General features: G+C 34.2%; 1 protein-coding gene across 3 annotated transcripts in view; it reads right to left on the bottom strand.

The window, feature by feature from the left end:
• The window catches only part of LOC140046641 (transforming growth factor beta receptor type 3-like), a 60,111-nt gene extending 52,395 nt beyond the window's left edge, over window positions 1-7,716 (bottom strand). For all 3 annotated transcript variants that reach the window (XM_072091336.1, XM_072091337.1, XM_072091338.1), the window contains exons 1-2: window positions 7,560-7,716; window positions 1,929-2,264 (exon numbers count right to left, since the gene is read on the bottom strand). In XM_072091336.1, coding sequence (XP_071947437.1) covers window positions 1,929-2,001 — 73 coding nt within the window. In that variant the 5' untranslated portion in view covers window positions 2,002-2,264; window positions 7,560-7,716. The remainder of the gene's footprint in view (window positions 1-1,928; window positions 2,265-7,559) is intronic.
• Between the last annotated feature and the right edge of the window lie 5,834 nt (window positions 7,717-13,550).

The raw sequence follows: 13,550 nt of genomic DNA, 5'->3' as shown, positions 1-13,550 counted from the left end.
CGTGTATGAAGCCATCAAAACTAAAAAGCAATGTGACATAATCTACACCGACTTTAGTAAAGCTTTTGATAAATTGTCCCACAACCTATTATTATTAAAACTTCATCAGTTTGGCATCAATGGTACTTTATTTTCATGGTTTAAAAGTTATCTTGGCGGTACGGGTAGGATGCAGAGAGTAGTAATTGATGGTGCCACTTCCAATTCTCTCCCAGTCATCTCAGGCGTGCCTCAAGGTTCCATTCTTGCCCCCCTGCTGTTCAATATATTTGTTAATGAAATACCAAATCTCTTTCAAAATTCCAACTGTCTTATGTTCGCTGACGACCTCAAGATTTACAAAATTATTACCACTACTGAGGACTCCGTTGCACTTCAGGCAGATCTGGAAAGACTCGGTACGTGGGTTTCCGACTGGAAAATGTCCCTGAAGTCCGAGAAATGCAAAGTCCTGTCTTGCTCTCTTAAGAAAAAACCTATTATTTTCGCTTACTCAGTTCAAGAAGAAGTCCTTGAAAGTGTAAACTCTTACCGGGACCACGGCATTTTCATCGACCGTAAACTGACATTTATTTCACACGTTGATCATGTTGTCAGAAAGGCCAATAGGCTGCTTGGGCTGATGTGGCGCAATTGCAAACATTTTTCTCCATACACCAAACGTGCGCTTTATCTTTCCCTCGTCCAACCATCTTTTAATTTCTGTTCAATTATTTACAATTCACTCTCTGCTTCTCAAGCCTCCAGAATTGATCGGACCCATAACAAGTTCTTGCGCTTTGTCGGCCCAGCAGCCAACCTGCCTCCTATTGTTTCCCAGACATCTAGGAGAGCAAGACAGGACTTGCACTTCCTGTATAAATGTCTTACTTCTAAGTTTGATTGTGATCTTGTTTCGTTGTTTTATTTTAATGTTCCTGTTCGTAATCTTCGTAGTAAACCCTTTCTTCACTATTCTCGTGTCAATGTTTGTAAAAATGGTATTTTCTGTAGACTCTCGTCATTGTACAATTCATGTCTTTTAAAAAATAATTCTTTAGATATTTTTAACTGTAATTTTTCTCAATTTAAATGTATTATCAATGAAATTATTTAAATTTTCTTTTTCATTTGTATATTTATATTGGCTCATATTTTATAGTTTAGTTTTTATTTTCAACCTGTTATTGGTGTTTTACACTGTTGGTTTGATATAAAGAATAAATAAAGTAGGGAAATTCCATTTTTGGCGATGTGCAATTGCACATTTTTTTTATATATTAAGTGTTTTGCCTATTAAACCAGTTAAATAGATACAATAATTCTTAAGGGTCAAATAATCTACAAACTCTGTGGTCATATATTGCCCAATCAAATGCTCTGTTTTCTTCAGTGTAAGTACGGACTTAACCAATGAGAAACTTTATTTATGAATAATTTAAAAAAGCAATACATACGAAACTAATCCAATTTTTGTTTGTTCATTAAATGTTGTTCATAATTGTGTGCGTATTTTATGTATAATTATTAATAAAGCGGCAAAGATTATTTAAATGCTCGAGAATTTGTAAAAACATCACCTTATTTTTTATTGTTGTGTGTAGTCAAAAACTATCCAGGGTATTTGTCTGAAACATCAGTGTGAATTACTTTCATGATTTGGTCACCGAGGTCTCGCATCACAAAATGTCCCTGCACGAATACATTTGTGAAACAATTTAAGATGGAGGATATTTCTATGATGGAAACAGTTGTTCTAGCCTATTAAACAGCAGTGTGTAATTTTTTTCAAAAATTTCCTTCTCCCAAACCCATCCCAGCTCGATGCTACGCACCTCGTTTGCCACTTTTGTGCCAAACCGCCCTCGTCTGATCCTATTCCGGCCAATGACTGGGCATAAGATGCATACAAATTAGACAAAAGAAATCAAATGAAAAAATGTACATACCTGGTATTAAAATAAAATGAAAAGATATACTCAAAATGAGCCACACCAAATGGTCTAAAAAATCTAACTTCATTGTTCAGTTAAAATCCATAAACAAAATAAATTCCAGGAAAAAGTTACAAATTAGTAACAAATAAACTGTTTCTTTTTCCTTCAAATGTTATCTCAGGACTATAAAATCTGTAATGAGGTAATAATCACTGATGGAAAAATGAACAGAAGCTTCGGTATTGGTCAATAAAGTTTCTATTTGCAGCATTATTATTGGTCCTCGAGGTGCAAAAAAATCCACTGGTCATATGGCATCCAACAATCATCCAAAGCAAATTAAAATACCTGGAAAATAAAAATGTATTACTATTCAATTAAATGGTTTAATAATTATTGAAATAATTTATTAAAAGTCCATAGTATTAATATAGAGACTCTACAGTACAGCTAATCAAAATCTAAATAAATTTGACCCCAATTTGACAGGGTTTGATATAAGTAGAGAGTATGTACTACTATAATAAGTTTTTTTTAATTTTAATCATCGCCAAACTGCAGTGCAATTTTTTTTCAGAGTTTTATGCTTTTGGCAAAATGTTAATGTAAGTTATATTTATATAGGCCCGAATAAACATTCGTAGGCCTACAAAATTACATACTGTAGTGCCTATAAATAATGATTTTTAAATCGGGAAAAAGTGAAAATCTATCTATCAAAGCAACAGTATGATTGCGACCGATATTAACAACATCATCTTCCTATATTGTCACCATTCGAACACAGATGACTATTCGGCCCAGTGCTAAGACAATGATGCCCAATGATCAGGACCACATTTTCTGTTCCTGATTATCTTGGGCCCCGATCATCCCCATGATCCAATCATCTGATTAAACCATTTGTATTATTATGTCTAACCATCCATCATGCAGATATACTCCAGTGCCTCTGCTATAGCTGAAGTAAAGGCTGATGTACAGTGCACTGGGAACGAATCAGCCCACTTGCAAGGTGGAACATCCCACTTTTATACCAATTAAATGGTATGTGTGATTTTTCTCTAAAAAAATTGGAATAATGAAGGGTTCATATCGAGAAAACATTTTTTTTTGGTAATTAAAATAAATATTTCTCAGAGAAAAAAGCATGGCATGTAGAACTATATTATCTTGGCGTAGGGAGACAAACAAATCCCAGGTCATGAGAGGCTCAACTACAAAAACAAGGTTGAATAGGGTAAGGTCACTGGACTGTTCGAAGGTTCTTGAGTAAACAATCTAGAACATATGGTCGTACACGCTAGATGACGATATTTTAACTACATTTTTTTTGTTTGGTTGGATGTAATATAAATAAAAAATAGTTGATCTGAATGGAATGATATATAAATAAACAAACACTTAAAAGAATTATGTTTACAGTTCAATTATTTTCAGAAAAATAATACAAAAAAGGTGTTTACCAATGGGCAAATAATCGCATCAACGACATAGCGTGCATGGTACGCGGAGTTGAATCGTAGAAATAACAATGGAGTCAACTCTCGGTAACCCTAATACTAATAGTAGTAATACCTACGCTCGCGCTAAGGTCAAATTTTCGTTCGCCAAAATGGCGAAAGGTTTTGAAAAACATTAGCCAAATTGAAAATCCTTTAGCCAAATTTAAAAAACCATAAAAATTCGAAAAAATGTTTATTAAATAAATAATGCATGTATTTTTTTTATATTTTATTTCTTTTACATTTATATTATTATTAGGTATCCCAATGAACCTGATTTTCGTTACCGGGATTTTAACACGTTCGTGAAATTTCAAAAAGTGACGTGTCTTTGAAGTTAAAAATATACTATTTCTTATGTACCCATGAGAATAAAAATTATATGCCTGGAAAGATCTTGTTTAAGGGATTATTTTTATATATTTATAATCTATGTTTATTAAATATTTTAATAGAAAACGCGAGTTAAAAATGAGGTACAAAAGCCGGCGAGCCGAAATCCGCGCGCTAAAAATAACTTTGGAAAACACCTACCCATTTTCGCACCCGATCGCACGAGGTTCATAATAGGTGGTGGAGTAATTTTTGTTGCATGTTATCAGGCTTTAAATACTCTCTATTTTGATATGTAAATCGGTTATTATTATTATGTACATCCCCCTCAAATGTCAATTTTAACGATAAAAATTGAATTTTTGAGTCTTTCTCATTATCAAAATCTGGCTAATTTAGTATTGAATTGAAGCTAATTTATATTTCTGTTTGATAAAACACATCGTTTTATTTGACTTTGCGTGGACCTCGTGCGAAGAGGCCAACAAGACCAACCCCTGAAAAAAATAATCCCTACCATAAATATCAGTGTTTACCATTTTCCTTACGGGGGATTCAGTTCTCCGCTTATTACTAAATTACCGTCGCCCAGGCAATGTGCATGGTATGCATGTATTAGCGCGTTAATTAATGATTGGATAACCCCCGCAGTGGACTGTTCCATTTTCTGAACTAGTCTTCGCCGCACACGAGGCATGTCGAAAAATGTCACCTCTCATCATGGAATATTTGCTTCGAAACGTCAATTTTACCGATTTATTAAATTATTTAATAATTGGAATATTTATCAATCTATTATATAAAACAAGAAATGTACCGCAGAAATTTAAGAAGCTTTGAATTTGCTATGCAGCGGCCGTAACCCATTCTATGTAGGCGGCCGAAACGCGCTTTGGCCATGGTTGCCGTTGCAGTATACGCTGTTTCTTAGCTATTCAATTTAAAGCGCAACTTTCGGTTAGAACAATCGAAAGGGAAATAAAATTAAACATGTTAACATTATACTATTGAGGTAATTACTGTACTTTGTTAAATTTAAAATTCCCCTTTTTAAATAACAGAACAGCCTCGTTTACAGAAGTATTCATCCACATGTTTCTGTTTACATTTTCTTCTCGAAGTTCATTTTCTACGTCGAAGAATAGGGACTTCCCCTTTTATTCGCTCATCATCACGTCGACGACGGCCGGCCACGAACCAATCACATTCACTGTGTGTCATTAAAACGTCATCGAGGCACGCTCTGCGCATGTTTAAATAGAACTAAAAAAATTAACACGGCGATCGTGACGTCGCCACATAAAATGCTGTTGTGGTAAAAAGTGTACCCGAGTCAGAAAGTACAGAAGTGTGGCGAATTCTCGCTCCCATAAGAAGTCACGCCGACCAGGCTAGGCCTAGGCTTGGAAATGTATTTTCGCCAATTTGGCGAACGAGGCAATAATTATTTTTGCCAAATGGAGACTCCCGTCGCCATTGGCGAATTGGCGAGCGGTTAGCGCTAGCGTACACAGACAGTGTTCACATACATCACATACTATAGGCTTACTACTAGGCTAGTACTAATTAATACGGTTATCAGACGATCGGGACCACGGACGATCGGGCCCACTTCAAGACGATCGGGCCCACTTCAAGACGATCGGGCCCAAATCGTGAGACGATCGGGCCCATCAAGGGTGAAAGACAATCGGGCCCAGAGACAATCGGGCCCAGAGACGATCGGGCTCAAAACATTCTCGGAAAATTTTAAAAAATAAATACGCTAATACAAACAACACAATATAACAATCAAAATCAATCACATTTATTCATAAATCGAGAGTATTGGTAAGAAATTCTTAAAACCAGTAGTGTTAATTAGGGGAAAATTATGATAAAATCATAAAAAATCTAATTTAATTAACATTTTTAATGAAAATCTTAATTACGCAAGAAAAGCACGTTGACACTAGCACTAGGAATGAAAAATGATGAAATGTGGCACATTATTTTATATAACACAAAAGACTATCGGGCCCAACGCTAAGACGATCAGGACCAACTGATAATAAGACGATCGGGCCTAACGTGGTTCTGAAAACACTGGACGATCGGGCCCAACTGGTATGACGATCGGGCCCAACGCTGAAGACGATCGGGACCATGTTTTCTTGGCCCGATCGTCCGTGGTGCCGAACGTCTGGCGCTAATGCAGTTTCGTACCCACCCCTTAAAATTACTCCAAATGATTTCAATACTTCATCTAGCCTACTCACGAGTTGTCTACAGCATTCAGCAAGCATAAAATGGTAAAATATCGATAATTTCTTATTTATAACTATTTTTAATCAATTAATAATTGAGCACCCTTCAGAAATCCATCGCCAGCTTAGCTTCGCGAAAATCATCGCTAGGCCTGCCGATGAAAGTACGGAGGCCTCATAGGGCATCGATCTATAGAGGACGCTGTTATATGATCATATTATGGCGATAATAAAATATTTTTTACATGTTCCTCGTGAAACAGATTTTAAGTTTTTTTCATAAAGAAATATTTTGTGTTTAATTATGTTGAATTCTATTTATTTTGAATGTTGTGTGTTATTGTCTTGTCAAATTATATTTTTTGTAAGGGTCCCTAATGATCAGCTTTGGCTGGATGGACCACCTCATAAAATATTGTTGAAATAAATTAATGAATAGACATGAAATGATGTATTCAGTGTCAGCAGAAGTAAAATAAATTCTAGTAATTGATGGAAAACATTTTTATTATAATTATTGTATTACTGTACATTACATTTCAATAAATTATATCTTTCTGTTTTTTAATTCTTTTTATTCATTTCATTTATTTATTTGACCTACAAACCATAATGTAAAATAAACTAAAACAGAGGAAAATTGGTCAGTACTTATATCTTCAAGAGTCAGCAGTTCCATATTTATCTTCTTTTCTGTGTGAAATTCTACTAGTAAAATGAAAGAACAAATTAAAAACATAACATAATTATGATGATACCCACAATGATGAATACAGCAATTGTATAGTATTTCTTTTCTTTATTAAAAATACGAAACGCATGTCGGAAATAATGAAAATTATAATTATTTGGTGCGTGCTTTAAACGTTAGTAACTACGCCCTCTATAGAACGCAACTGTTTACTCTATAGAGTTAATGTCCTGTGAGGCCTCCGTACTTTTATCGGCAGGCCTAGCGATGATTTTCGCGAAGCTAAGCTGGCGATGTATTTCCGAAGGGTGCTCAGTATTAATTGATTAAAAATAGTTTTAAATAAAAAATTATCGATTTTTTACAATTTTATGATTGCAGAATGTTGTAGACAACTCGTGAGTAGGTTGGATGAAGATTTTGAGTAATTTTAAGGGGTGGGTACGAAACTGCATTAGCGCCGAACGTCTGTTCCCCATTAATACTAGGGCATGGCAGCTAGTCTTCCTACCTAGGCCTAGTGTACAGAACAGTACATCATATATTAATTAGCTAGCCTAGCTAGGGCCTAGGCCTAGGTTGGCCTAGCTAGGCTAATATTAATACTAATATAATAGCCTAGTACTGTAATGTAATAGGAAACAGTAAACATTCAAAATATAAAAGTGCATTTATTTAATTGGATGTTCTTTCTTTCGTCACAGAGGTATTGTATGACCGTTTATAATAGGCGTATGATAGAGGCTTCCCATCTCAACGACAACAATAAAAAACGCCATGCCACACGACACCACCGCTGCGTGCTACGAAAACAACAATCAGTTTTGTAGCCTAACGTTTGAGCTCTGTAGAAAAAACGGTAACTTACTATTTCAATTCCATAAAGAGTTGAGATCAAATTATTAACCAGTTATGTTGATCAACAAATACCGAAGAACCTACTTAAATCCGGAAAGGAAAATAGTAGTTTAATTAGAGTAAATTCAATTGAATTTTTCAATTTCGCGACAGAGCCTTCGCTCACTACATAGACAGGTTCCATTTCTCAAAAAACGGCCTAGAAAACGAATCAAGAAGCATTTTTGGGTAGAAGCTGGGATCCACTTGATTTAGGATATTTCGACCTCGCTGATTACGAATATGGCGGATCCCAAGCGAAATTCGGCCATCTAAGCCCTTAATTTGCATAATTAAAAATGGCGGCCATTTTTTATAATTACCCTATATCTCGAGAACCACTAGTCACAGATAATTAATTTTGGTGTCAAAATGTTTTAAATATATGTTTTTATATTCACTTTAATGACACATTTTCTCAAAAAATTGATGCAAGTCGTATTTCTGACATTTTGACCTTTGACCTTGATTTATCGTATCTCAGTAACCAATAATCGGAGAGACACGAAATAGGGCTCAAATTGTTCAGAAACTATACATTCATATTTATTATAATGAAATATTTTTACAAAAAATGGCCGATTCTACAACTATTGACCTTTGAACTATTAGTCAAATATAATAATATAATAATAATATAACTTTGAAAATTGTGGTCTTATGAATTTTTTTTTCTTTTTAAATTGTTTAAAACATGTGTGTTTCTATCCAGTCTAATGGCATATTTTGTACAAGAATGGCCGATAGTATGGTTATTGACCTTTAAACTACAGCATAGGCCTACTGTATACTAAATATAATATAATTGCATAACTATGAAATTATTTATACACAATAATAATTAGTAAAATTATAAAATTCACTGCCATCAAATATGATGTGTTATGATTTATATAGATTTAAAAAGGAATTTGAATACGCAAGTTACATGTTTTGAAATTTGAAATTTGAAATTACCTGCCATCAATATGATGGAGTGTGCTTATAGATTTTCTAAAATGTGAACATGTCAGCTACATTTGGAAATTACCTGCCATCAATATGATGGATTATGATTATAGATTTAAATAAAAATTTGAACACGTAAGCTACATTAGAAAATTACCTGCTATCAATATGATGGATTATGATTATAGATTTAAAAAAGAATTTGAACACGTCAGCTACATTTGGAAATTTGGAAATTACCTGCCATCAATATGATGGATTATGATTATAGAATTAAAAAAGAATTTGAACACGTCAGCTACATTTGGAAATTGGGAAATTACCTGCCATCAATATGATGGATTATGATTATAGATTTTAAAAAGAATTTGAACACGTAAGCTACATTTGGAAATTTGGAAATTACCTGCCATCAATATGATGGATTATGATTGTATAGTACCTGCCATCAATATAATGGATTATGATTATAGATTTAAAAAAGAATTTGAACACGTAAGCTACATTTGAAAATTACTTGCCATCAATATGATGGATTATGATTGTATAGATTTAAAAGAAAATGTGAACACGTACGTAAGCTACATTTGGAATGAACATGTTAAGGGCATCAGTTAAGATCATTCATGCAAAGGTTTCCGTCATCTTTAGCGTTGTTACAGCGGCATAAAGCTGTACATGGTAGTTTTGACTTTTTGCACCTACATCTATTGGTTATGTATCGTGTCTTGCATCCACAATAAATCATCTCTAACGAAGCAGTAGGAATAGCTTCATTTTTCAGAAGCACTGGTTGAAGTTTACCATTAGATAGCTCCCAACCAAAATATGTTGGTGATGGCAAATGCTGGATTGGCGATACAGCTTTTTTCCATACGAGTGCTTGGAAGTGTGCTCTTTTTATATGTTGGTGCACTGCATCGCTTGTTGGAGGTAATGCCTTTTTTTTTAAAGCCTAACTTTATTGGTACTTTTAACTTGACCAACACCGTAAACGTAGCAAATGAATCTTTCCGATTTCATAATAACTTGGTCACTGATAGGTTTTCTCCCAGGTCTTTAATTAGTTCATACCTTTTTTTAATACTTCCCATGCCGATGCCTTTGAGTGACCACTTAGATATGAGCAGTGAAGAGTTAAATTACTGTATGTATGTATTAATGTAATTTAACTCTTCCCTGGATATGAGGTAGTATCGCATCCACTAATAGTGTGGAATGGAATCAGTGCTTTTGCAGAACCCTCGGGCAAGGCTTGAAAAATGTCTTTTATAGATACTTTCTTTTTTTGGATGTCCCTGTCATCATCCATTTGGATACCATGCTTTGGTAGTGAGACACTAGAATCACTAGTACGTCTGTATCCCTAGAAGCAACTACAACTGTGTCGTATCGGACATTGGCAGCATGACAAGTCTCGTGTCCGATTCTTCATGGTCTGACCAGAGACAACGTATTCGTGTACAATTTTGATGATTTAACAACTGATTCTTTCATAAATCCACCAGCTGTGACAATTTCTTTGTCTATAGGAGCTTGACGAATCAACTCCTCTGATAGAAATCGTGTCAGATCTGCATTATTATCTTGTAATGCCAACAAGTTTGACCAGCAATTTGGCAGCGGTATTTCACCACTTTCTATAATTCGACGAATTGGTCTCTGTGTTTTGGTTCATCTTTGTCTGGTGGTGTCCTTTATCGACAGTTTTAAGTTAGGCATGCCATGTTTAAATAAAAAAACAAAACCAGAGGCATTACCTCCAACAAGCGATGCAGTGCACCAGCATATAAAAAGAGCACACTTCCAAGCACTCGTATTGAAAAAAGCTGTATCGCCAATCCAGCATTTGCCATCACCAACATATTTTGGTTGGGAGCTATCTAATGGTAAACTTCAACCAGTGCTTCTGAAAAATGAAGCTATTCCTACTGCTTCGTTAGAGATAATTTATTGTGGATGCAAGACACGATGCATAACCATATAGATGTAGGTGCAAAAAGTCAAAACTACCATGTACAGCTTTAATATGCTACTGTAACAACGCTAAAGATGACGGAAACCTTTGCATGAATGATCAAAACTGATGCCCTTAACATGTTCATTCCAAATGTAGCTTACGTGTTCACTTTTCTTTCAAACCTATACAATTATAATCCATCATATTGATGGCAGGTAATTTCCAAATTTCCAAATGTGGCTGACGTGTTCAAATTCTTTTTTAATTCTATAATCATAATCCATCATATTGATGGCTGGTACTATACAATCATAATCCATCATATTGATGGCAGGTACTATACAATCATAATCCATCATATTGATGGCAGGTAATTTCCAAATGTAGCTGACGTGTTCAAATCCTTTTTTAAATCTATAATCATAATCCATCATATTGATGGCAGGTAATTTTCTAATGTAGCTTATGTGTTCAAATTCTTTTTTAAATCTATAATCATAATCCATCATATTGATGGCAGGTAATTTCCAAATGTAGCTGACATGTTCACATTTTTAAAAATCTATAATCATACTCCATCATATTGATGGCAGGTAATTTTAAATTTCAACAAATGTAACTTGCGTGTTCAATTTTTTTTTAAATCTATATAAATCATAACACATCATATTTGATGGCAGTGAATTTTATAATTTTACTAATTATTATTGAGTATAAATAATTTCATAGTTATGCAATTATATTATATTATATTCAGTATACAGTAGGCCTATGCTGTAGTTTAAAGGTCAATAACCATACTATCGGCCATTCTTGTACAAAATGTGCCATTAGACTGTATAGAAACACACATGTTTTAAACAATTTAAAAAGAAAAAAAAATTCATAAGACCACAATTTTCAAAGTTATATTATTATTATATTATTATATTTGACTAATAGTTCAAAGGTCAATAGTTGTAGAATCGGCCATATTTTGTAAAAACATTTCATTATAATAAATAAGAATGTATAGTTTCTGAACAATTTGAGCCCTATTTCGTGTCTCTCCGATTATTGGTTACTGAGATACGATAAATCAAGGTCAAAGGTCAAAATGTCAGAAATACGACTTGCATCAATTTGTTGAGAAAATGTGTCATTAAAGTGAATATAAAAACATATATTTAAAACATTTTGACACCAAAATTAATTATCTGTGACTAGTGGTTCTCGAGATATAGGGTAATTATAAAAAATGGCCGCCATTTTTAATTATGCAAATTAAGGGCTTAGATGGCCGAATTTCGCTTGGGATCCGCCATATTCGTAATCAGCGAGGTCGAAATATCCTAAATCAAGTGGATCCCAGCTTCTACCCAAAAATGCTTCTTACATCATATTTCAGAGGAAATAGAACTTGTCTAACACTTTCTGACCTGGTTTGTGTAATTCGCATAATAATAATGTGTGTGGGTGCGTGTACTGTGTGTGTGTGTGTATAGAGAGAGAGAGATGGACGTCGTACGTCCAATGAAATGGTGGTGGTGGTGGTTTGTTTAATACGCTACAACCTATGACGTCATCTTCCTACCAAAATAATAGGACACATTTTTGATCAATTTAAAAGATATTTTTCCTGAATGTCTTTTTCTTCAAACCACAGAAAAATAGTGAAACTTCTAAAATGACAAATGACAATTATTTTTTTGCTTTGTTGTTTTGTCTTTATGCCAAAGAAAAACAAATTTCCATTTTAAATTACAATTTCTTGAATCTTGAATCTTATATTACATTCTATAAGAGATTTTTCGTACAGTGAAACTAAACACAATTGCTACTTCAATTATAATTTTGTAGGCGGCCTGCGTTAATAGAACGTCTGCCATATGTAATATTAGGCGTAGGCATATTTTGAAAATTAAATCATTTTTAGGTTAAGGAGTCGCAGGCGTACACCATCTCTTTTCTTTCTCTTTTTGGTGAATTTATGATGAACTTATTTTAATTAGGCCTAGATGGACCACGACAATGTAAACCATAATTGAACGTTTTTAGGCGGGAGAACAGAGGCGGTTGTAAATTGTCAAAAAATAGAGCTGTTAGGTCCGGACCGGAACGGAAATGGCACTTTACATGACTCATGCCGATGTGAAACGAAATATTATAAAGTATTATAGGACCAACCCACCATGGCTGGGGTGGAGCTCAGAAAATTCGAAAAGGAAAGCAGCTGATCCATGGAATTACACTTATTAGTGAAAAGGGTCTAGTAAAACATGAAACGAAATAAGCACCCCGCCCGGCCCGCGGTGTCCAAAGTATTGAACAGAGTCAATGATAAACATATGTAAATGTGTGGTTTTACAACAGAGGAAACAAATTGTAATTTTATTTATGCAGTTCAATTTATAACTCTTGCTTTAACGATTGACATTGTATTACCATTGTAAAAGACCAAAAAAACATTTTGCATGACATAGATGATTCCTTTTGACCAGTCTGATTCACCATTGCCTATTTAATCTGCAAGAATGTTTACCTTCCTTATCCTAAAAGAAGTCTTAAATTACCAAAACATTCTGCTGGAGTGTCATGATCAGAAAAAGCATTGGCATAATAATTTCCCAACATGTTTTTCATCAATCATTAAAAAATACTACTGTGTCCATTCATAAAAATAATGATAGGAAGAAGGTCTATTTGCTAGTGACAAAAGAATGCGTGTTTACTGCTACAAAGCACTATAGCAGTACAAAAGAAATATACAAACAAGAAATATACTGTAGCTGTTGAGTAGAAATGCAAAATATGACTTTAAGAAGAAACTGCGGCTAAATTAATTTAAAACTAACTATGTACCAACTCAGATAGCTATGAAAGAAGAACGCTTCATTTATCACTTTGTGACAAAGTCAGAAACACTGAGTTTAAGACAAAAAAGCAAACTTATATATAGAAAAGGTCAAAGAAATTAAATGGAGATGAGCAGGACAATTAACAAGAGAAGACAATAGATGGATCAAGATGCTCAAAGAATGGCAACCAAGGAGAGGAAGATAAAAGAGAAGATGG

This window comes from Antedon mediterranea, chromosome 4 (genome assembly GCF_964355755.1).
Source record: "Antedon mediterranea chromosome 4, ecAntMedi1.1, whole genome shotgun sequence".
Taxonomy (NCBI): Eukaryota; Metazoa; Echinodermata; class Crinoidea; order Comatulida; family Antedonidae; genus Antedon; species Antedon mediterranea.
The sequence above is the reverse complement of the archived record's forward strand: the minus strand, read 5'-3'. Positions and strand labels throughout refer to the sequence as shown.